The sequence below is a fragment of the Alligator mississippiensis genome, chromosome 1 (assembly GCF_030867095.1).
Source record: "Alligator mississippiensis isolate rAllMis1 chromosome 1, rAllMis1, whole genome shotgun sequence".
Taxonomy (NCBI): Eukaryota; Metazoa; Chordata; order Crocodylia; family Alligatoridae; genus Alligator; species Alligator mississippiensis.
This window is the reverse complement of record NC_081824.1, coordinates 214477711-214504230: the sequence shown is the minus strand read 5'-3', so window position 1 is coordinate 214504230 and position 26520 is coordinate 214477711. Positions and strand designations below refer to the sequence as shown.

The 26520-nt window shown below is 38.0% G+C and overlaps 1 protein-coding gene across 4 annotated transcripts in view; it reads right to left on the bottom strand.

The window, feature by feature from the left end:
- Positions 1 to 831: 831 nt before the first annotated feature.
- AFTPH (aftiphilin) overlaps positions 832 to 26520 on the bottom strand; it is a 55781-nt gene continuing 30092 nt past the window's right edge. The window contains exons 3-10 of one of the 4 annotated variants that reach the window (XM_006264906.4): positions 26234 to 26385; positions 25568 to 25694; positions 25172 to 25228; positions 22293 to 22415; positions 13563 to 13623; positions 11914 to 11997; positions 7667 to 7790; positions 832 to 2001 (exon numbers count right to left, since the gene is read on the bottom strand). In XM_006264906.4, the coding sequence (XP_006264968.2) occupies positions 1857 to 2001; positions 7667 to 7790; positions 11914 to 11997; positions 13563 to 13623; positions 22293 to 22415; positions 25172 to 25228; positions 25568 to 25694; positions 26234 to 26385 (873 nt within the window). In that variant the 3' untranslated portion in view covers positions 832 to 1856. The other 3 variants (XM_006264908.4, XM_006264909.4, XM_019500776.2) reach the window with 3 other exon arrangements.

The window sequence follows — 26520 nt, the reverse complement described above, 5'->3', positions numbered from 1 at the left end:
GCATCTCTCCATCTAAGGATTGCTAGCTAGTGTTGAGCCCAACCCAGGTCCTTTGAAATCAGTGGGCACTGGAACAAAATCCCCGCCCCACCAAGGTATTATTCATGAAAGAGTGACAACATGACACAGAGCCTCTGACATACTAAAGGAATTAACTAAATCCTACACTATCATTTTTAATTCCCCTTTGGAAATTGTGGAGCCCAGTTGTCTTCCTTCACCTGAATTTGTGTTTAAGTATCACCCGTTACTTTGAAGACATCATACTGTAATGAGACTAAATTGTTTCAAGCTTCAATGCCTGAAAGCAAACAGGAAGTCTGTGGCACATGGAAAAGAGGCTTAGTTCATACACACAAGACGATTAAATACATATCTGACAACTTCTTGTGGAAAATTGAGTGAGTGAGTTTGTTGGCTTGTGTGGCATAGAGGCTAGGAGGAAGTGTGTTATAGCCTTTATACAAGTGACCAATTTTGCTCTAAATCAGTGATTCTCAGCCAGGGTACCAAGAGATCATGAAAGGGTGCTGTAGGGTAGTATGCAATATTAGACTGTTAGATGTGCAAACACCAACACAAGATTCATGAGAGAAATTCAGAGATTTTGAATCCTGTGCCTCCAAAGACCCTGTTGTGGTCTTTCTGAGTTCTGTGCAAAAGAAGAATTGCTCCATTATTTCTCTGTAGTCAGAAAACAAGTGAAAGCTAAGAGCTGGCATTTTCCAAGGGTGCATTGAGTCTAAAAAGGTTGAGAATGACTGCTCTAAGCACTCTGAGTAAGATGGATAGTATACAGAGTCTGCATAAAAACATGCCGGACTACATACATCTTTTAAATTAATTTTATTTTGTGTAAGCTAAAAGGAAATTTACACACTTAAATCTCAAAAGACCTCAGGCATGCACATTAACCTTGTTAGAGGTTCTTCTACATAGCTCTCTTTTTTCCATAGGAATTTCCCCAAACATTTACAACCCATAGTTTTTACTGTATATACAGCCTAAAACCATAGCAATCTATGATTATGTCATTTTACACTGTGCAAAATCAAACAAAGGAATAGTGGTACAACAGAACAAAAAAAATTGTAACAGGTAAATTTCACTGTAAGACATTCATATAGTTTTGGTCCTTCTTTTCCAAATCAAATTGATTGAATGAAGACAATCTTCTAATGACCTCAGAAATCATGTGTTCAGACAGTGATCCATAACTTAACACAAAAAGGTACTGACGATATACCTTTCAAAAGGCTACACAGCAATAAAGCCATATTGTTAAAGTTTGAAAAGATAAAAAATAACCAAACAAAAAGCACCTTAGGTTGACAGAACAGAAAGAAGAGCCTGTTTTAAAAAAAAAGCTGAAAACCCCACAAAGAGACAATGACCTTGGGCTTTTTCAGCAAAGAGTGAAGTATTCTAATATATGTAGGAAAGAAATTAAGACACTCAGTACAATCTGAAAAGGGGATTTCACAGACAGCGATGATTGAAGTTTCATTGTGTGTTTTTTTAATTTTTTTTTTAAGTTTTATAAGAAGGACATCACCAGTGTATTTCACAAAGACGTAAATGTATACACCCCAGCACAACAAAAAGAGTAGATCTTCAAAAAGGTTCACCCCCAATTATTTACATTTTTGCTAATATAAATTTAGGACTCCAGTATGTAAATAAATATACACTGCTATGTATACCTTTCTAGTGCTGCTTACCAACAAATCATCTGAACTTGATTTTTTTTAATTAAAGCAAGATTGCTTTTTATGACCTGGGGGTAAGGGGAGAGGGAAGAAGAAAAAAAAAGGAAAAAAAGGAAAAATCAATAGAAAGTGTCCAATTCACACCACTTAGTCTACCTTTTCTTGGCAGCTTGTTGAAGGTGTTAATGTGGCTGGGAACATCAACACCTTGGCATGCATGAAACTTAAGTCAGGAAGGCTAGAAATCACCTTGGCAGCCTCTTCACTAAGATGTTCTTCCTTTTTTGGCTTCCTGTTAAAAAGGAAGAGGAAAAGTGCATTAATCCGCTACCTGATGTTCATGAAGGAAGACCCACTGATAGAGACCAGTGTACACCTGTAAAGCAATACAGATACAATCATATACCTGCACCATAACCTCCCATGAAAGGTCTGCAAGCCATACTGAAATGAGGGAAGTTGGAATATTCAAAACCTTAATATCTGTTTTGCATGTTTTAAAACAAAATAGTAGTAGTTATTAGAATCCAGACCTCCACCTCCAACACTTTCAATGCAGAGAAAAAGATCTGAGAAAAGTTCAGATGCCTGAAAAATCCCTTTCTTTTTTAAGAGGACAGTGCATAGTACTAACTGTTTTTACTTCTGAATATAACCCAGTGTAATCAACTACATTTCACACATGTTCTAAACTCATTTTGCTCTCACAATGCTCACAAGAATTAACTGCAAATTAACGAAGGGATTTCTTCTTCTGCATTCCTCAGTTATTTGGTCATTTGTATAACTCTCTTGCAGACACCTTATATTTGCTATTCAAATAGAATAAGCTTGATTCAGACTGTTACAAAGCACTGATCCATACTATATCCTACTGAATGCTGAGAGGTATTTAGGCTGGAGTCAGACAGAAGGCAGGGCAGGGTGGCACTTCAGAAACCAACTGGTTCAGAGAAGCATAGGTTTTCATAGGTGACAGTCTATTTTGTCAGATGCTCTGACACCTGATGACATAGCATCTGACAAAGTAGGGTGTCACTCACACAAGCTTATGATCCAGCTGGTCTCTGCTGAATGTAGCTATGACAAGTAGAATTGACTGCTATTACGGAATGCTGTTAAGACACTGGAACTGCCTTCTTAAAAACTTTTAGAAACTCTAGCACATATAAATTCCTCCTTCCTTAGTGACAGGAGTAATAACAACAACAATAATAATAAATCAGACTTACGCCTGAAACCAGATAAACTACTTTGAAGATTTCCTTTATACTCATCTGCCCTTATGCAAGATCAACTTAAAAGTTTATACCTAGAGCAACTGTTCCTCCAGTCAGGAGGACTGGAAATAGATTTTTTCCTCCCCATCACGCACAAACAGCACTCCTTTAAGCTGGCCAGTGGTTTGTGAGAAAGCAAGGAGCATAGTGTGTTGCCCCCACAGAACTCCCAGGAAGAAAACCAAGTTCTTGATTCAGATTCCCCATCAACACAGGTGATCTTTGTTGACACCTGAAACTATCACTTGATGAAGGATCCCTGTATGAGGTAGCCAGGATACCAAACCTGACTTTCGAATAGTGATATTTTCTCTTTGCTGCAGTGGAATTTCATGAGCCACTGCTTAGGCAGATTACCAAATTCTGGAAGATAAACAAAGCTGTGCTGGATTTAGTGAAAAAAGGAGCAGAAAGCTAATGTGTGCCTCCTTCCAGTTCAGCATTTGCCCTTGGAGGGCTCTTTATCTCTGAGCTGCTGAAATGTGGTCATCACCACCAACTGTGTTATCAGTATTTGGCACATGCAATAAGCAGCTGCAGTACGGAGCTGTGAACAATTACCCACAAGCCTCTCAAGGTGCAAACTCCTGTAGTTCAGTGGTGATCAAGAATTCCTACTTGTTTCTCAGAAAGGACAATTTGAAAGAGGAATTGAAGAGAGGCTTAAGATCACAATTACAGACACTGGCATCGATGCTATTCTGGCATGGAGGCAGAGTGCCCACATTTTTTGCTATTTATCTGCCTCTTTCTGCTCAACTGGATTTGTTACACTAAGAATCATCATATAGAAACATTTCAGTAGTGTATCTGGTCTGACACACAGATTGGCAAGAGCCTTGTACAGCAGTCAAGAGGATATTGCCAGCCACTGCTTCTAGCTGGGATACCTCTTGATTTGGAGGTGTTTTGCAATACCTTTGCACTTGGTATGCTCTGCTACTGGGAGTTATCTGTCAGAGGATGGGCTAATAGAGTTCTACAGCAAAATCCCTGCCCAGGTTAGTTATGGATACAACCGCTACCATTGTTATAAACAGCAGCACTACTATATTTTGGTGACTCTTATGCAGGAAATAATTAGCTGATGCAGCTAGAACCACTGGTGTCTTCCAGTAGGGTTATGCTGCGTAACTCTACAGTCTAGTAGAAACACAACTGCAGTGGACATGCTGCAATTGGTGTTGGTGACTGGGCCTCCTTTGATGGAAGCACTAGTAGGGGCCCTGGCAGATATTTAAACCCAGCGAGTAACTTTTCTGAGTGCTGAATTCCCCCAAGTGAGTGGGAATTCCCTTGGTGTGGTTGAACCTGCAGAGGTACTTCTTGGTTTGCATTCTTGATTTCACTTTAGCACGGGGGTGGGGGGGAAGGGGGGATGATGATGATGATATGTATGGAGTCTCCCTCCTACTGCAGCAGGAGTTTTGCCCCTTTCACTGGTTTCTCAATAGCCTCTCTTTTTTCTTCTGAGGTGGCCCTAGGGGTAAGCAGCCTTCCCTAAGCAGATATGCCTGTATTCTACCACCTATAGTCCAGAGTCCTTCTTAAGATGCCCTTGTGCGATACCTACAGGAAGCTGACAAGCTTACAACCAGCAGGCAGGAAAGTGGTTGGAGAGCTGGAATAACCAACTCTTTGTTCTCCTAAACAAATACAAACCTCCCAATCTGTGCGCCAGCCTAAACATGGACCAATCTGCTTGGACATCTCTTCTGCCCCCCTCCCCACCCCAAGCTCCAGTGCCTAGCTGTGTCTTACATGTTTACAACAAGCATTGTGGACACCAACATAACACCAGCACTAATTGTGACAGCATGCTGATTAGATAAAACATAAGCTGCTCCGGAATTATGAAAGAGTCAGACCAGAGCATCTAGCAGTGCCCACCAGTGATTTTTTTGGTATTTAAACTCGAATAAGATTCAGCCATTTCTTGTAAAAAAAAAAAACAAAAAACCAAAACAACCCCTCAGCGCTCCATTTTCTTTCAACAAGGCAGCAGATACATTTTTGGACTCTGCCAATTCCATGGTGTTCTGCATAAGTGCAAAGTGGTAGGGGCAGGCTCTACTGGATCTCTGATCTGGCACTAACTTTTTACTCCTTATATTTAGTATTCACATCTTCCTGGAACTGCCAGTCACTTTTCCTCCCCCTCCTCTGCATGCTTCTTTTGAGGAAGTGACAGGTTGAGTGCAAGTGACCTGTTTATGGGTGAAAGTGGTGCTGGCTCCCACCAACAAAAATCTTCAGGGTGTGGCTTGAGGAAGGCACTGGGCATTTCTACTACACAGGCAATTTAAACATTCAAATTTACCCATGCCATCACTCCTCCCCTCAAGAAAACTGGAGGTCTTTGTCAGCACTAGGCTGAGCCATGTCCTCCCTCAGGAACAGATAATAATCTGACTCATTTTTGGTGGGTTTAACATACCCACACTTCTATTCTTAAGTTGTGAGTTTATTAAAGTTATTTATTTCAAGAAAAACACAGTTTAGTGTGAAAAGTCAGTACTATAGGGTCAATACCAAGATGATAAACCTTTGAGGAAATGGAAGGGTATGTTTAGGAGAACAAATAGACAGAAAAAGTGAAAGAGGAAAATGAAGTGAATACGTAGAATCCAATTATCTCTTAATAATTGGCAGTTCAGACCGAATATTGAGCAACCAACCATTTATCAAACAGTGGTACCTACAGTGGGTTCTAGCTGCTCCAAGCCAGTCATTTCCTATCCTTGCATCCAGAATTAAAAGCCCAGCCTAATGCCCTGCTTCTCTGTACCTAATCCATAGTACCAATAACATCCTCTAATGGCTTCCAGCACTTGAAATCAGAAAAAAGGGGGTAGGTGGGTAAAACAAAGGACCACCAACTTATTACCCTTCTATCACATGCTACTACTTTGGGGTATCAAGCCACAACAACTACTCACTTCCAATATGGGATTAAGATCAACAAGGAGCAGGTCATAAAAGTCTCCTCTCCCCTTTCCTTATTGGCAGGTACAGCCTCCTAAAATCACCTTAAATCACTAGTATTTAGATTCTGGGACTAAACTTCCCTATAAGGGTCCCTATAAGAATCTGTCTTATTTGCTGCCTGAATTTCCTATCATGCTTTGGGTGTAGAATCAAATCAGCACTACAAAAGTATGCAGACAGACAGTCATTTGAATACAACATGCTATTTACCAATTTGTAAAAAAAACCTAAAACATACCAAAACAAGAGAGAGAACTGATATTCCTGAGAAGCCTGCCAGATCAACAAGTACAATCCTATGGAGAGGCTTACAAGAGTAAATAACTGAACTTCCAAGCACAAGTATGTGCTTGGAGTCTGGCAGCTACTCCAGGAGTTTTCAGAAATAGATTATGTCAAAACCTTGTGTACAGTTATGAAGAAGTATGAACTTCCTTAAGAAAGCCAACATTTTCTACTCAGTAATTCAGACCACTTTGTGGAAATTAAACTCTCTTAAAAATTAAACTGTATTTCCAAAAAGTCTAGATTTTTCAGTTTCCCTTTATAGAATATTATAAAACAGCCAAGCTGAAATCTGATCAACCAGCATTGAGGTTTAGAGCTCCATCTAATGGCTTAGTGTTGAAATTTCATGGCCTTGTACTGTCAGAGTTCTCTACATGTAAGGTTAGGCAGAACACAGAGCAGGGTACCATTTTAGACTATGGATACATGTATGTTTGGATACTGCTTTGCCCAGTGTTAAAAGTTGGAGCAGCGCTGTTACATTTGTTACGTTTCCAGCTTGCCCATGCAAAATTAGAATGTAACAGCAGCTGCCCTTTTGAAATGGCTCCAAATGTACAGGTGTCCCTGCCCTTGCAAACTAAGCAAGCCTCAATGCAAGATTCTGACTTTTACTGTGAAGAAATAGCAAGACATTTCCAAACCTGATCACAACTCTATAGGAGTTTTTGTGATGCCTAGTTTTAGACATTTAAAAGCCATCTCTATGAAACAGTTATTACAAACAATATTAAACTGCAATTCCATTTTATAAAAAGAAGTGTCACACAGAGGAGAATAAAGGCTGCAATGAGTTTTAGAGTTACTTGTAAAAAAATACAAGTTGGAAAACTTCACTCAACACTGCTTGTTTTGTATTTTTACAAATATAACTTTTAAGGAGAGCAGCATAAGGAAAGCAAGCATTCATTCCTGCTAGCACCAGGAAGATTAATTACCCTTTCAAAGATGATAATATTGTCTCAAAAGATCCTACTAGCATATCCATTAATACACATATTCTACTTTTTACCTATAAACTGTCAAGAGTAGTTCTGGTTGCTAAGATGCACGATCACTAAATAAACTCAGGTAAATTCCAACTCCTGAACAAAAAGAGCTTGTTCTGCTCCAATGCAATAGAGTAGGCCATCAAGAACAAGTTGCAACTTAAAGGCTCTGATTGAAGCTATACATATGATAAAGCAGTGTCCATGAAGCCCACTTTAAACAGCTGCTAGATCTGACTAGATCAAAATAGAGTGAGCAAGCTCTGTTATAATGCTGGTATGCGGAACAGTTATTAATGTCTTTATATATAGTTTGCTTCATTCAACAACTTGGCTCTAAATGTGTACCTATTTGGATCTCTACACCTCTAAACGATGTTTAATTCAAGATTAACTGGTTACTGTGATTTACCTTGTAGAGGTGCTTGCCTTCTCTACCGTGGACATGAGTCTTGCAAAAGCATCTGTCACTTTGCTGCTTGTATTGGAGGTTTCCAGTTTTGAAGTTGTCAATTCATACAACTCTGGATCCACACCTTATAGCATAAAATGATAATCAGTGAAGGTTGGATGCAAATGTAAGTCATAATTACCCACAGTTCAATTTGCTAAATACTTTATTTTCTGTAAACATCTGAATCACTAAAAATTTCAGAAATATATGACAGAACTTGGCAATGTTTCCAAAATTACAACTTTCCCTGTCCCAGTTTTAGTAGCTGCTACTGCTGCAGCAAAAAATGCATACACCTTAGACTTAAGTTTAGCATACCTGGTCTCAGCCTGAGAGTAAACTATTAAAAATACAGTGTTACATCCATAAAAAAAGCGGGGAAAACCCCCACACCATGCAAGATGCGTTTTTTTCATTGATTTAAATTTGTTTCTATAAAAATAATTTACCAAATAATGAATTGCCAAATTAACTGCTACTCAGAAATAGAAAACACACACAAATTAAGTTTTAAAAATACTATAATTTTGATGGTGACAATATACCACAGTGGCTTCAAAAAGTATATCAACACTGCACCGAGCTTGACTTCAAACTTAAAGCGAGGAAGATCCATCATTCTTAATCCCATTCTACCAAATCTATGCTAATTTATAACACAGAATTAATATCTAAATCCTTAATCGATTCTATTCTTTCTTCTCTCAAAAGTATTGATAAAGTACTGAGCAAAGGATACAAATGCTTCAGGCTTGATTTTCAAGTGTTTCACCTTAAGCCTGATCTTGAACATTATTTTGACATGCGTTTACACCAGGAATGAATTTTAGAAGAAACAATTCATCCCAAAGAATAAAAGCAGCACAAGCAAATTGTATAAAAAATGTTCTGAGAAGAAAAAGAAAACAACCCCCCCCAGAAATGTGGTGAAATTCTGGTTACTGCCTGTTAAGTATTAAGTGCTGTTTCACCTCTGCTATCAAAAAAAGGTAAGAGATACAAGGATATTGTGTGACCCTTAATCTTTCTACAAATCTCTGTAATTTTAATACTTCAAATGCATTATGGAGGAGAAAATGTTACAAAACTAGTTCACAGTTTAAAACAATTTTAGCCTGGTAGATATCTAAACTATAGCTGCACATAATATATTGTGTGTTTACTTCCTTAAGTTAACATGTACTTTGTTGAGATTTATGAACATTTTAAGGGGGGGGGGGTGTGCGTGCGCGTATGTGTGCGAGTGAAAAAGGGGATGCAAAATTAACATTTTCTCCACTGTCCAAACTTGATACAGTCTGTACTACAACAAAATGTATGTTGCAAATAATTAGAGGCCAAGGTGTATGCAGTTGTTTTATGTCGCTAAACAACTCAAGAACAGCAACAATTATAAAATTAGTTTAAATGCTAAATAAGCAAGTTGACTGGCTAAAGTTATGCAAGGGCTTTTTTAGAAATGTCCTTTATGTACCAAATTTGGAACACCTCACCAATTAAAATACCCTGGCTGTTATTCCCTTACTTTCATTTATTAATAGTTGTAGCTTCTGTGCAAATTGGTGAAATTAATAATTCTCAACAGCAGTATGCATCAGCTCTTCTCAGTTTTACTTGTTCTGATTAATACATTGAGCCAAATGAAGTTAAAAAAACCCTTTACTTAAACCAAAGAAATACAGTTGCCCTTCTGACTAGCTCATTAGACGCTACTCATCTATTCTTTCAACTAGCACTTATTTTTCTCAAAATGAGGTCACATCCAGATTCAAGTAAAATATGAGAAAATGCACCAAGTTTGAGACCAGTATACCTTAGGTTTTATGTACTGTCAGATGTTTACAGAACTCCAACAAGAAGAGACAACACAGAACATTAACTTCCAACAGGGGGGAAGGCTATAAGAAATGCACTTAGACTTGCAAGTCTTCTGAAATCCCATTAAGGTATAAAAGATCAAATATGTACAATATTTAAAAGGAAGGAGCCCTTTGGTACACAGTTCTGTGACACAAAGGTACACCTAACAAGTTATACTATGTAGTTACATTTCAGACCTTTAATTTACATAGGAGAATGTTTTATGAAGCTAATGCTCAATTTATTGGTTTTAGTATGTGGCTCCTATTGAATTTGACCAATATTATTAGAATGCTTGCACATCACTACAAAAAACAAACAAAAAACCCAAAACAAAACACCCTGCTGTTATCATAATATATAAATTATAAATTAGAATTAGGGAGTTTCTCAGTGATTGTTAAATGTAAATCCCCCTTTTAGTGATTTTGGATCCAGATGTAAAAGGATTGAGGGAAATCTAATATAGATCTAGAATAGCTTATATTCCATCTCCATTAAGGAACAAACTTCTATCACTTGACAGTGATAGCAATGTAATGTTTTTTAGCAAAAAAGATTAATGACTGCTCAACTGACAATTAAAGTAATAAAATCAAATGGATTTTTTCTTCATTTAAGTGATCAGCAAGTGGTTATGGAAAAATTATAAAACCTTAATGAGATATTTGAGAAAAGTTTGCTAACCAAATTCTGCACAGAACTCCCGGATCAACTTAAATGCATACAACACAAATGAACTGCAAGGTGAAAAAAAAAAGAAGTATGACTTTCCTAGAAACAAGTCAGAAAATAGAAGCAATGGCTATATGGCAAACCAGGGGAGGTGATACCATCTATATTATAGTTTAAGGACACATTTTTCAACAGAAAAAAACAGAGCGATAAAAAAAGCTGAAGAATCTTTGCAGTAATCACTTCAAGTGCTTGCAAGGGCAGAATAACGAGACTGTATCTTGGTAGATGAATGGTGACAAAATGTGTCTCCTAAGAGGGGTGAACACTACTGAAAGAGAAATGAATTAAAAGTGTTTTTTAAAGTTATTAAAGGAATTATGTAACTGTTCCAAGCACTCTCCACTTTGGTCCCTAGCACCTGTGTAGTAAACTTACTATCGCTTCATACGGACACAATGGGTACATTATTTGGCTCTTGAGGATGGTGCTACTGTGAATTTGGGGGTAATTAAAAGTCAAATTATAAAAACCAAAATAATACAGAGTTGCTGTATTAGAGGATTCAGTGGAATGTTGCTTTTTGAAATATGCTATAGCAATCATCATAAGATGAAGCAAGCCCCCCCCCTGTTTTAGTAAGAATACTGGGCTCCTCACTCAAAAATAATTCAAAGTACGTAAGAGACTTCATGATCGAGGGGCATGGTTTTAACAGTAGCATTTTACTCATGCACCACCTTAGAAGCAGCTAAAAATAAACTAGTAACCCATGTAGAGTGACAGGCCTTTTTCCTAGATCTTCCTCTCTCTGAATAAATGCATTTTGCAAGATTTTAGGTTTAGCTTTCAAGAATAAAAGTTTAAAAAACCCCCCAGAGAAACTCAAACATATTCAAAAGACATCAAAATAATGTTAAATAAAATGTAAACATGGTCAAATTCATTCAAGTGTGATCCCATTTTATTCAAAGTAGAAAATGACAAGTATTGGTCTCTTTCCCAAGAGCATGAGCTTTCAGCATGGCTAAAACTGCTTTTGTTTTATAATCAATGGCTTAATATATTGCTTACGCTTTTAGTGTCCCCCAAACACGCAACTGTCCTTGTTTGCTGCTATGAATAATGTTAAAACACTTTTCTTATACTGTAATATTCCCTGTCAGACAAGGAACAGAAGTACAACTTTTAGGTAACCATAAATGCTAGTTATGTCATGAGGATTTTAAACATCTCACAGCTTAAGTATAACTCATTTAGCAATTTATATTTATGATATATACCAATTACAACAGTCAACTATTTTTTTGTAGGCATTATATCTACGTTTCAGTTTCTTAATATAAAGTACTTTGAAAAGCTTCCAAAAATTCTTCATTTGAAATCAAGTAAGGAAAGCGTTTTAACATATTCAGTGCTTAAAAACTTAAGAGCCATTCACTGCGTATATATGTAACAGTACAGAGCTGATAATACCTTTCAAATACTTAGCACTTCATACAAATGTTAGAAAACAGCATACACATTAAAAGAAAAACAACATACTACATACACATTTTACAGAAACGCTCTCTTAAAGTTCTCCTTGTTTATAGGAAAGTCAAGTGATGTGTTCATGCTTTTAGTAAATTGTTATAAGACTACATTTGTGGTTTTAACACTCTGCTGACCTGGGATTGTGGTGGTGCTGCTAGAGCTACTGTCATCCACGGGCCCAAAGAAATCAAGGTTCAGAAGAGTGGAACCTCCACTAGCTTGAAATTCAGTGACCGTGTTGGTAGGCAGCCATATAGAAGGTAAGCCAAGGGAGGGGTTTATGTATAAAAAGGGGTAAGACACACACTTGAACATGCAAGTTATAATTAGTACTCAGTACACAATTTAAAAACTGACATGAAAACAATGCTTACAGTATTAGTTTGTAATTTCTAAAGATGTTAACAACTTAATTCAATGTACATTTTCTCATGTACAATGCAGCAAGTAATTCAAACACTAGTAACTTTAAGTAGAAAGAAAGATTTATTTCGATCTAAAAATGGAATAGAATCAGCAAGATCCAGGAAGAGAGATCTGTCCAATTAAAGGGAAACAATACTTAGGTCAATTTGTAATAGGAATATAAATGGGCCTTTTCCTTTCACATTTAAAGTTATTCTTTCATCATTAAAAATGTAACTGGTCCCCCAATTAGCAAAAAGAACCGAAAAAAACCTGACAAGTTTTATTTGCCATTTTTAACTATAAAGTATTTTAGCTTAAAGCAATGTAAATACATGGAAATGAATGCCAGGGTTACATCCAGCTCCTCAGTAATAAGTTATACTGTTCCCCTTTAATACTGAAACAAAATCAGAAACAGGATACATTTTGAAGTTGCTTATTAAAAGAAAGCATGATGATTTGACTAAAGACACCAGACAACAGCAAAAGGGTCCATCCAGGCTTTCCTTCATCATCATATTGATACTGATATTTAAGCCATTGCAGCCTACGTACCCTGAGAACTACTAGGTAACACCCATAGTAACATACACAAAATTTTAGTTAAGTGAGTAACTTGTACATTGTGAATTAACTGTTGCTGGCAGGATCCTTTTAAAAAAGTTTTCTCTGTAAGACTTCTAACCTGCCATCCAGCAAGTTTTCACAATCTGTTATTTTTCTTTCTCCTCAAGCTTGCACCTGAGAGACAGGAGTTAGTGAGACAATTCACTTCTCCACTAAAACATACATACATATATGAAGCTCTTGGAAGTGAAGTTTCAACCATGTACACAAATAAGTTTGAAGGCATCTCTTTCAAAATTTAATACATTAGATCTATTTTGATACAGAGTTTAAGCAAAAGTGGCAATGCATGAAGTCATTAAATGTCTAAGTGGAAAATGTATATCTGTGAAAGTGAAAACTTTCAGTCTAGAAGTGTATCTTTTGCAAAGAGTTTTTGGTTAAACTATTGTGCTTTGTAGTAACCACCATACACTTCGTTTTGCTATTCATTGGCAAAATACATTTACAGGTTAAACATGTAAATCAAATCTAACCTAGTCAGATCTTTATCGTAATCTGAGAGACTATGAGGTGTGTACACTGCAGCTTTGTGTGCTCAGCATGAATGTAGGAAACTAAAATCACAGATAGGTGTGTTTTAAGACTTGGGGGCACAGCTAATCAGAAAGAAAGCCTGAATTTCCAAAGTTAGGAGTAAGAAATAAATATATATTAAAAAAAATAAATCAGCAGAGAGACGTTTGTCTGAACTTTGTAGCTTTCTTAACTCTAGCTCTGGTGCTAGAGGCTCTACGGAGAGACGTACCATCTAAAGGGTTAGTAAGGCCACTGCTACTCCAGTCAAACTGGACAGGTGGTAGAGATTCCTAGAGTTGAAAAGTCAGAAATCAGATTTTATAGTCAGTTCAGGTTATAACAAATGTAAAGTGTCTCACAATAGAATTTTCTTTTTTGTGCCCAAGTATTAGAGAAAGAATTGAACATAAGTTCCAAATATTTTAAGACTTTAGAAGTTGTGAGCTGTAAGTTTTCATAATATATACTTAAAGTACCTTCGTCAACAAAATAAAAGTTGAACTCAACTTTAAGCAGAGATTGCCCCAATCATCTAGCCCCAACAGGGTTTTAATAAGTATTATACAAAAATATTAAGACAGAGCTAAAACATAAGCAATAGACTAAACCATTTGTGCATAAAATGACTAAACATACAATTTAATTGGGAGAGGGGGATTTTAAAACAATATAATTCTAGAAAGTGTTTTGCACTTCTATACACCTTTGCATGATTGTATGAAATAAGTTATTCACCATGAAGGAGTCCATGTTTCCTCTCTTGAGATCATTCTACCAGTATACTTGGGGAGCCTATTGCTTTCTACAATCCCCCAAAACTGAATACCACTCTTTGCTTGATCAATCTAGCCAAGAAAGATGAAGTCCCAAACTCCCACCAGCAATGAGAATGAGATAGGATGTCAAGATTTGACTACACAAGGTGTGTGCCACAGGAATGTGATTAAAAAAGGAAACTTGGGCTCCTCCTGGGAGAGTATCTTTGGCTTTCCATTTCCTTCTGTTCAATCCCTCTGCACATGTAGCTAAACTGGACAAGCCATAGAGATTGTGTAGAAGAGGGAGATATATATTTAGCTGTCCTGAAAACCAGTATAATTTATAAATGGTTTTTAGTTAGAGCACTGCAAAACATACAACAGCCACAGCAGAAGTATTATAAATATTAAGAACTTCTCAACCTCTCTAGTTCTGCCTAGTGCTGTTCAATTGAAGTTAGCTTGGAGAAGCAACTGGGAAGAACTGCCTTGAACTAGGTAAGTTTGATTCTTGGGTTTCAGAGTTCTGTCACCAGTAAGAACTAGCTAGAAATTCCTTGATATGTTTCAATTTGAAACATATCTCTAAAGATTAATTAGAAGGCTCTCAAAAGGTTGAGAGGCAGATGCTGACTCTTTTGGCAGTAAGTGGGGCCTTCTCCAAAAGCTGACAGCATTCATCAGTGCTGACAAATCACACAATGTCACAAAACAGTTTCAGAAGCTTGAGCCAGGTGCACACAATTTGAGAACCTTTAGTTTCTCAAAATTTGAGTTTTATTTAAAAAAAAAAAAGAGAGAGAAGGGTAGGGAATTCTGTATTTACTCACAGCAGCACTTTACCTCAGACATCTTTCACCCAATGCCTTTGCAATGTTTCCAGTACAGATGAGTATGCTTTAAGTAGTACATCACTGTGGTATCCAAAAGGATTTAATGCCATGTCCAATGTTTATTTGCTGTTAGCCCTTAAAATACTGACATTCAAGTTAATGACAAAGAAAACTAGTTGTGCCAATGGAGATGCTGTAACTGATGTAGTTACAATAGCTACAACCAGCAATTTGTTTGAAATGTGTAGTACCAAAAGCATACCAACTCTGGAAGCAGCTTCGCTTATAAAAGGGAAGTAGCAGTGGGCTAAAAAAGACAGTTCACCAGCTCTTCCATTAAGAGGGAAACGAGCTTGAATCATAGCTCTCCTGACAAAAATTTTCTTACTAGCCCCCAATTAGTCAGACAAGCATCCCACAACAGCTCAACATCCCCATTAAAGAGAAACCCAGGATTAAACTCAGAAGCATTTAGGGTCAGAACTGAGGTGAGCTGGCAAAACTATGTTAAAATTTTACCACTCTCTCTCAGGTAGATGTCTAGGCTGCTGACAGACATGAAAAAAAAAAACAAGCTTCACTGGAAGGGGCAGCATAGTAGTTCAACCCGGCTCCTCAGCATCTGTATAGATTAGATGCTTCAGCAGCTATTAGATAAAATTCAATCAGCTATTAGATAAAAGTGCCAAGAATGCTGCACTAACGTGCCCAGTTCATACAGATGTTGAGTGAACTGGGTCCAACTAACGCGATGCCTGTTCTGGGCATGTGCTGGGCTCAGTGCAGGAGTGCACAAAGTTTAAAGTAAAATGCCATTTCTTCTCTTTTTTTTTCATGTCTGCCAGCAGCCCTACTTTCTCAGACATATGATTCACTCAAATGTTAGCAGAACAAGGTAAAAAAAAGTGTCAACAGCCCTTTGCTGCAGAAAAACCCCCAAACTATTTAGCTTCAACACAGAAACGTATACCATCCTGCTTCAGGGGACAAAAGTTATTCTGTTAGCTTGGATAGTTATCAAGCAGAAAGCTCTATATAAATTGCAAAAACCTGTAGGTAACGTTGGTGATACCTCCAAAAATATATGAAGAGGGGAGCATCCGCCCTCTCCAAGACAGCATATGAAGTGAAAGTGAGGGGGCTGGACACAAGATGATCTGGACACAATTAAATGCAAAGGAATAGTTCCTGGTTCTGTTAGCTTTGCCCCTAGGAGGGCTCTGACTACACTGATAATTCAAAGCTCCATACAAGTACCCTAGAAAATACAGACAATGGCAAAGTTCAGATATGAGAATTTTAAGTTTTAGTTTGGCAAAACACCCTGTGGAAGCTTCAGTATTTTCAGTAGTTCTCCTAATGCGATGTTTTTAACAACCAAAAGAATGCCCAACAAGGAACAGGAGAAATGAATGATAGGACTGGGCCCTCCCTCCCCCCTGGCCACCCTAAATCAGATTTATATAGGAGGGGCCATACAGAGGCTAGCAAACAGGCCCAAAAACTAGGGGTTACCTGGACTGCTCAGAAAGTAAGAGGAGGAAATTGAAAGATCTCTTGCTCTACTGTGTAATTGTTATGGCTTTCTGGTGTAGCAATTTTATCTGCTTTTAAGATGCCCTTTTAGCACACTAATAGGACTTGGAGTAGGAGTGTCTTTAACCCTAAAAAAAAGTTTAAGTTTTAAAAGGTTGTCTAACTGAACTAGAGCAAGAGAGTTGCAAAACTACCTTGGCAATGCAAGTTTACCACTAATATTTAAACAGCTGCTATAAACAGATGCTGAAGCTTTCTCCCCACCATGAGTCTTGTTTAGTACCAGAAATTCACATATTAGATCGTAAGTATTTATTGGCTATGCTACTATACAAGAATTCCCAACTGTTTTGAAACACCACCTTCCTTCCTAAAATATTTCAGAGCTGCTTCAATGCACTTTAAACTGTAGCAAGTTCTTTCATCTCTTACTCCAAAGGAATTTTCTTACCTGTGATTTTTATTCTCTTAGTGTACATAGCAAGGCAGATATACATTCTTGGATCTCTCACGTGTAACTGGAGGGGGTTCCATAGCAGTCTCTGGCTGGTGGCCAATAGCAGGGTTGTGTGCATCTGTCACTGCTAGCAATCCTGGTGGCCCCTAACCCAATTAACAGTGCTTTTTAAGAGCCCGCCTAACAATTTAATTGAAGACCGATCAGTCTAATAGCCAAGTACAAAGTTGATATCATTACATTTCATCTCCAACTCTGCAGATAATGTGAACATGTAGATATGCTATGATTAACACCTTCCAAAAAGAAGTAATTAATCTGCTACAACACCTACAGAAAAGAACTGGTGGTAAAGTCTCTTCTCTCAAGGGCTGGGTCACAGCATGGAACAATGGAGCTCAAAAGATTGAAGTTCAGCATGAGCATTGACACAAACAAGAAAACCTTAAGTCATTCTGTACATTTGGAGGATGACAACCTCAGGCTTTGCCAAAGAAAACGTGTCCCCCAATATAAAGAAGGTATTTTGAAACATGAACAAGAGCTTTGATATATACTAGGATGATAATATAAAAAAAATGAAAAAAGATGAGGAAAAAAAGGAATGTTGAAAGAAGAACAGCGACAGCAAGGCATTGAGTGTTAAGCCACAGTTGAAAAATCAGAGCACAACACCAACAGACACGAGGCAGGTTATACAGTAACTCTGCAAAAATCTTGACTGGAACTAACTACTATTAGTTTTCCTGTCGTGCCTCAAACTCCTAGTTATGGATTGAACTCCTATTGTGTGGATTCAAAAAAATACAAAGGGTCCCTGCTCCCAGAGATCTAAGTCAGTGTAATTGCTGAGAGGGCAGCTCCTTAAGTAGATCTCCCCCTCATGCTTAATGAGTTTTTATGCACCTTTTATTTCAGGCCTGCTATGGAATAAAATGGACAACTCTCTAGATATAGCACCGGAGATGTAAATTAGCTATTGCAGTGATCCATAATCAAGGTGTCATTTCACATTGAGTTTATGGAGATGTGCCCTGCTGGGATGAGCATTCAAGAGTGGGGCAGAAAAACAACTGTTGACAAGTAACTGATCAAAGTGGAGCTCAGATGCCAATCTGAAATAAAAATGAATTTAATGTGTATTAAATTGATGGGGGGGGAAGGGGGAGCAAGTCAGTAAAGTTTACAATTCTCTGACAGCTAAATGAGATTACTAAAACTAGATAAAATTAAGAACCTGAGCTTAAAGTATGGAGCTTTTTTTTGGTTTTGTTTCTTTAACAAGTTACTTTTCCATACTTATCCTAACCAGATTTGTGAGGCACATATGAAGTGAAGAGAAGTCTAATAGTCTGTAGTTAGTCTTTCCAAATACATAAAGTGATTTAAGTGAGGTCTACGCTTTTTGGCAAGAATCACTACTTTTCAATTCCTTTACAGATTTTACTCCCATGTTTTCTTGCTCTCCTTGTCTTTTTACTCTCTCCATTTGCATATTCAGTCCTTGTTCGCCACTTGTCCATAACATGGCTTTTGGTTCTCCCTGGAACTGAGCAAAGACTTCCTTTTCCTGACAGTCCTTACAGATAACACCTTACTTACATACAAAGCGAATACCTGAGGACTTTAAATCCCCATTAGAATGTGGTTCATGTTCTATCCTTTCAAGAGACAAGCTAACAAAGAGAATCATGTTTTGTTCTGCAGAGTGGTAGCTTCTGTGCATGATGTTCAACAAAAGTTTCAGTCTAATGCAGCGATTCTCAACCTTTTTAAACTCAGGGCACTCAACCTTCATTAGACTCAAGGTACTCCTTGGAAAAAAGGCCAGCTCTTAGTTTCCACTTATTTTTTTTACTATGGAAAAATTACAGAGTAATTATATTATTGCAAAGAACTTAGATCACAAAAAGGTCATAATGTTTTTGACACTATGGATTCCTACTTGAAATCTTTAAGTTTATCTTGTGAATCAAGTGTAGAGGCTTGTATACCTAACAGTGCTAATATTGAGACACCTTTAAAAAGATATAATGGCACCTCAGGATGCCATTATACCCTGGTTGAGAATCACTGGTCTAATGACACTAAGATTGAAAAGGCAGCCAGCAAAAAGCTAAGGTCCTAGAACCTTTGCTACTTGAGAACTCCTTCAGTAAATGGAAAAGAGCAGTCAGTCATGTGATATTTGGTCAATGATTTACACAGGTCATTGGCAGATTAACAGATGAGACTAGAAGGAAGTTTCAGATGTCCTGTCTCAAATGTGAGAACTCAGCTAGAAATTGCCAGAGGCACCATTGTGTTCACTTGACCTTCTGCATTATACAGTTCATAAAGCCTCACCCAGTAATTCTTCAGTTACTAATAGGAGACTGCTACTGAGTAGCTTGCTTGGTATGACAGTATTCTCATTATCACTTATCTGGATGAATAAAGGCGAGAAGAAATTCTTTTTGGAATGTTACTGAATCTCATAAATGAACATTTTCCTGAGACACCAATCCTAACCATGTTCTTCTGTTTATGCAAGACGTAAGAACCACCTTAAACCTGTACTATTAAGAAACCAGATTTCTGAAAACCATTATGACCTTGGTATCCATCAGAATTGTATGCAGAGATTATCTGCTTGGTATGAAGAAAAATTCAAGGCCATAAATAGAAATGAAGGAATTTGGAATTAACATATCAAATCTCAAAGATCATGCCATGACCTAGCTACAACTAGGGGGGTGGGTCTGTGGCTTGTGACTAGACTTCAGGTACCTCTAAGACGGGCTAGCATATTTCCATTTTATTGTTATCAATATCCACAACAAGACTTCATGAAATCTTTGCCATAGTTTGGATTGCCCTACATTCTCTTCCCACTGCTGGCCTATTGAAGAACAATTTAAGAAATCTCCTCTGAAACAAATTCTGTACTTTCTGTTAGCCAAGGTAACCAGAAACTATATGGAACAAGCAAGGGACCCCAACTTTCATCAACAAGCAAGGCATCCAAGAAGATTCATTCATTATACACTCTCGAGCCTTCCAAATACCATGCAGTTCTTGCTAGTAGGTAGTACCAAGTTTCAGATCAAACTGCATCTGTAGACAGCAACTCAGAGTACCCCCATTCCCAGGGTACAGAATCATCCTGTAAGCCAAGTCTTTAAGCGTTAGACTTGCAAGATGGCATTCCTTTACGATGTAAAGCCAATGGAACAAAAGGTTTTGCTCTCCACTTTCTGTAAAGGGTTTTTTCTTCATCATGAGCATCTGGGAACAGCTAAGGTTTATGTGTAAATACCTATCTATTCACCATCCAAGACTACCTGGTATCAGCCCATTCTGATGCCATTTGTAAAGGGTATCAAATTCTATAGTGCGCTGGGGAAGAGAGCAGAAAGATGTACACGTCTGGAAGCTAATTCTGGTGCTTGTCCATCTGGGATTGGAAATTCAACACAGGCAGCAGGAATTGAGGACTGATGCATCTTCCCCAATATGGATGCCTCTTTTCTATATTCACAGACCAGGGGAGGTAATCTGCAAAAGTCTTGGCAGTTTGAAGCTGGAGGCAAGATCAACTCACTCACCAGAATCTCATGAAGTAAATGGAATAATAGTGCCAGTATAGTGTGCAAGGGCACTGTGTCACTCTATTACTTTAGAAATAGCTTAGGAAGAAGAATGATATTACACCACTTTCAGCATCTAGCACAAGTAATGCCAGCTAAGTGTGAAAGTGGCATTTTTCAAAGCATTCAGCTATTTTTGTCCTGTAATTCCAGCAGGTTTCTAGATTAATGGAGTTGACATCAATCATCCTGGTTGTAAGAGGAGATGCTTGAATTCCGTAAGAAGCTGGCTGCTTTTCCCTCTTTTGTCCTGATAAAGTTTTGGGGGAAAAAACCCAAACATTTCTTCAGCTCAGACTGAATAAGGTAATGAATGGACATCTCTGAAAGACACTGTTGGCAATAACCAATCTCTCTGTAGGACTTGTTTTAAAACAGAACTAGAAAAAGGGATGCACTTGCACCACCAATTCATGAATGTTTTTTCTGGCCATGTTGTCCCTGATGTTCTGATGCTGTGGCAAGCATAAGAGCTGAATGCAAAGACACAGATAAGGGATAAGCACAAAGTACAGATGCACTTGGGGCACCTACTGTGTTGACAGTTCCAAGTGCAGTCAACAATGCAAAACACCTTAATCAACAAGACATGGTGGTAACTGTAATGCACCCAAGGCACTGTAGGAGGACCAAGAAATCAATAAGCCCTGAAGTACCTGACCTTGTGACGTGACAGGGAGTTGGAGTCACAGCAGTTTCTTCAACAGAAGTTATGACTCTGACGTGCAATCAGAGGAGTTGCATAGTTAAGACCTAAACTCAAATGGAAGTTTGGATTGAACTTTTTATTCTTTGACTCTGTGGTGACATACCAATTATTTAGATGGTTCTGAGCATCATACTAGCTCAAATAAGCAATACCGGTAATTGTTGCAAGGGACCAAAGCAAAGCGCTTTAGCAGTTCACCAGACCTGCTGCATTCAAATGCTTGGCATCTATGCAGTCTATTGGTACCTAACGGGATAATCTAGACTCTGGTGCAATCAAAGGCTTGCTTAGACTCTTTCTGAACTTACTTTGCATCAGACTTATAGGGTAGAGGCACCACTCAAGAAGCCTTGAGGTGTTCAACACTGACAGAACTGCTCATGGAGACATTTTGGTACAAGCGGGTCAGCAGAACCAGTCGCGGTCTTTGCCCAGACGGTGGAGACAATCACATGTGCTAGCAATGGACATTTTATGACTGCACCCAGGCTATTTCTCCAGGTGGCTAGGCTGCCTCCTACATATTCTGAAAGATAAAGGGGAAAGGAGAATGGAAACATAGTGCAACAAGCACAGCTTTAAATAATAATTTAGAAAAAAATTCCTGTCAGACAGGTAAAGTGGCTCCATACAGAAAAGAACTGAAAAATAATAAGGCACTAGATTAGAGAAGTTACAGGAAAACCAGAGTTTTTAATGACAGATATCAGTCAGAGAAGGACCAGCTGTATTGGTACTATTCACAATCACAGAACAACTCTCTCACTGTCAGTTGTTAGAAAGTAAACTATTAGGGCATTAGAGGTCACCAGGGCTCTTAAAGATGCAGGTCTCCCTGATACTGGCTGGCAGCTAGACACTTAGCTAGGGGACTCCCTCCAGCCTCATGAGTAGTGGATCCAAGAGTGGGGATTTACTGTGGCATTGAGAAAAACCTCTCCTTTACATACTCAGATTCCTTTGGCTCTGGAACCTAAAACTGTAAAATGTTAAAGCCAGTTCAGACATCATCATCATCATCTTTTTCCTGTTTTTACCTGAAACTGATCAGATGTGCATGTGTTCATCTCTGGTGATACAGGGGGTGTCTGTCCTAATGAAGCTATTTTTTCTGCAGCAGATATTGGTTTCAAGGGTTCCTTGGTAGGTTCTAGCATACCCTAAAAAATAAAAGTCATATGTACAAACATTCCAAGAGATACAGAGACTATACCCAGTACTACACAGCATTATCTGAAGTTGTGCGTCTCCCACATGTTATTTCTCAGACTGAGACCTCTTCTGGCTCTATCAAACACAGCACAGAAAAAACGGTTTACGACAAACATAGATCCAGTCCTCTTTAAGCAAAATTTAACTGCATTTTCAGTAACAAGTTGGAAGAAACTGTCATGCAAATCAAAAAGACATTTCCCTTTCCTGTCGCTAGTGGTCTATTATAAAAAAGGATCAAAAGGCAGAGTGGAAAGGACCAGTACTATTTATTCTATTTTGGTCCCAGGAACCAATGTAAAGATTTTTTGTAACTATCATTCTGTAATAATGTACAGATAATTCTGTAGTACAATTCCAAGAACTGATTCTGCGTCAAGTATTGTTTACAGTCTGCTATAGCTACTGTCATAGATTTACATCCACTGAAAAGAACGGAGGGAGACCCAGTGAAGTGAGGCCAAGCAGAACTAGTTAAGTGGATACTTAAACCTCTGGCTTCTTTCCTAAATCAGCACAAGTTTGCATTATCAAACATACAAGGGTCCTGTGGGCACAAAGATGCATACCAAAACCAAACTAACGCAAGGAAGTTAATCAAGATTAGCTAGTCTAGAGGCCAGGTGGTTCAAGTCCCAGGTTCTTTGGGACCGTAAGACTTATTCTGAGAAGGGAGGAACCAGCTGAAGCTGCAGGGTAAGATTGTTTTTAAGAGAGATGGCTGTCTTGAGAAGGCCTATCTAGTTATGTTAGTATTTCACATGTACAGCCTTGAAGAAAGTGACCATGAGAGTGTTATGAAATTTTCTGCAAAGGCTTTCATGTATGTATAACACTGTCTCTTATTCCCCATTACTTACTGCTGGTACAACAGATGGATCTGCTCCTAAATACACACAAAAATAAGTCACTGCTTACTAAAGAGATTTAAAAGTCCCTTTATATGCAGGTTATCCTGGTACAAGGTAATATATAAAACAGGCCTTAATAAAAATCAAAAAGCACCTGCTCTGGAAGATTCAATTTTAGGTTACCGTATTCTTGATTTTAGATTAGTATCTCTGAAGAAACTGTTGTAAATTCATACATTAAAATATGCCCTGGTAAGTCTCAATATCAGAGGTTAATATGTAACAGAGATGACTGAAATTTCTTGTGTAGGAAGAGTTGATATAGTACTACTTAAAAAAAAAAACCTCCTAGGAGTAGAAAGTTTGCTTCACTGAGATAGCAGAGAGACAATTTTTGATCTTTCAATGTTCTTCCTAATAAAGCTATGGCAGCCTGCATGAGATACTAGACAAGTCAATACTTTACAATTCTGAAATTAAAAAGGATGATCTCATCATACAAACTAAAAAGGGTTTTACTTCAGTGTCCTTGGAAGCGAAAAGTACTTCTGCAAGAAGGCATAATCGGGCAGGGGCAGCAGCAGCCACAACTGGGGCAGTAGCCAAGCTGGCAGCTGACATCCTTGCGTTGCCTCTAAGATGACACCCAGGACTGGTGCTACTGCTTCTCTGATATTTCAATTAATCGTCAGAGCAAAAACAGTGATTGCGTCCATGGAATACAATGTGAAAGTACACAGGGCCCAACGTTAATTCTGTATAAAAGGATTCCTTGAAGGATGCAGAAGTCGTGGAATCCGTTCAACCTAAGGATTCAGTAAGTCTTGTACCTAAAGGACTTTTACAGAGTATGTACGTTCAGGATAGTGCAACACATTACAAGGGGATATTCTCATGCCTAAAAATACTGGGAAAAGATACTGTTTCTTAAACTATGCAACATATTCATGTAATTACATACAAAAGTTACATATAGAAGATCAATATAATGGTCGCAAAAGCAAAGTTTGATGGGGTTTGGGGAAAATAACATTAAGTATACCATACTTGCTACTATGATTCTTCTTGAACTTTCTAATGAAGCATCTAGTACTGGACAAATCATACTATGTTAAACCATATAGGCTGATGCTCCGATCCATTACTGACACGATTTTTTAAAATGTCTCAATTGTCACATGTGTGTTCAAAGTGTTTATATCTATATCCCGAATCTCATGTACTTTGTCTGCGTCTTAGAATTATTTTTCGTTTCACTGGGCGCATCTACATGTGCTATTAAAGTAAAGCAATAAACTCCAGTACTTATTGCACCAGAATTTATTGCTCCCAGGTGCCATATCTATATGTGTGGCCAGGACCACAGCATAGAGCCAGGTCAGAGCAGCCTCAGCTGGTAGGAGGTCCGGCAGGGAGGAAGGCAGCCTGCCAACCTGGGACTGCTCTGACTTGGCTCAGCCAGGGGCACGAGGGTGCTCCAGTGCAGAGCTAGTCAGCAGACTTGTGCCCCAGCCAGTTGCATCAGCATCTATATGTGCAGTGTTGAGGAATAAAAAACTCTGCAGCAGGGCAGTACTTGAAAATTGCACCTGTAAATACAAGTACTATCCGTGCTGCAGAGTTCATTAGTTTCCTGAGGCCTAATAGGGCCACACGTGTAGATGCAAGATGTTTATTGTGAAGCTAATTAGTCTAGTTCAGCTTTGTAAAGAGTGCTTTCCCCAATGTCAGCTGATGTCCAGTATATATAACAAATATCTTTTAGCTTCTCTTCACAGAAGGTACTTAATATATTTGATTATACTTTCAAAAACCCATACAGTATTTTTTGGAAACTGCATTACAGTACTTACCAGTCCTGCTGCATACATGGGTACTATCACAGGCTGCTTCTTGTTGCCTGTAAAAAGCTGATAAAAAAGATCACTTAAAAAGTTCTCTTGTGCTGGCTTAAAATAACTTTAAAACAAATCAATCTTTGAAAATATTGCTCCTGGGCAATAGTGTAAGATCTATAGTAGAGCAAACATGCAATATGGGTAAGATGATTTTAATTTGTTTTTAATATTTAACTATTTTCATTTTAAGAACTTAAGTACTACATCTTCACTGTTGTTAAGTGGTTTGGCATGAAACCCTATTTCCATCAAGGGATGTGATCATTCATAAAAACATATACATGCACATGTACATTTATAGCAGGTTAAAGAAACAGCTGTTAATCAATTAAGTTTTATTGAGGAACTCACAATATTTCTTGTATCGATTCCCAAGGAACACAAAAGCTTTTTGTTGCCGTGAGAGCCTCCCCACTGGTACTTCAATCCATATGCATCATGGATATCCTGCAGCTCTTTCCACATATCCACCAGCTCCCTACACAGACCATCATAAATCAAGTCATCTTCAGGAAGAATCATATGACTCAGCTGCTTTAACCACTTATTCTAGTTGTTAATATGATTGACATATTATACATTCCAATTAAACTTGTGCCCAAATATTAGTACTCGGGGGAGCTAAAATTGCTGTCGTGTTCTCAGAACAATTATTTTTCAGACATATAATTGGAGAAGGAAGCCCAAAGCAAACAGAACAGGGCCTACTTAGACTTCATCATCATATGAATTAATACAGTAAAGTGTAGCAAAGTGTAAGTAATAAGCCACATCCTAATTAACTCTCTCATTTAGACATCACTTGAAAGTACATGAGAAACCATCAACTAGATGAAATGCTACCAATGTACAGAGTCACTGAAAAACAGACTTAAAAACTACATCAGTTTTTATATATTCAACTTAGTGAATGATGTCAGATTTGAAGTTTTAACCCATTTTAAAACATACACTTAACTAAAAGCAGCATTTATGTACTCATTCTTCTTTAAGTTTGCTAAACGAAAGGTTACTTACCCACTGTTTACCAAGGTCTCGCCAGTTCTCATCTGCTTGTTGTCCGCTTCCAACACGAGATTTAAGGAAATTACTTCTTCTTCTATTTCAAGAACAGGTATGGAAGGAAAACAGGCCTCAAAGAGTCTCTCCAGACGGCTTTGCAATGTCATCTACACAAAAGAAAAATGTAGAAGAAACTGAAGTTTCTTCAACTGTTTTTTCCAAAAAAATTAGAAAAAAAAAATGCAACAAGTGTAGAGCTTAGAGCACTTAGAATTATAAGTCTTTACATAACTTTCATCTGA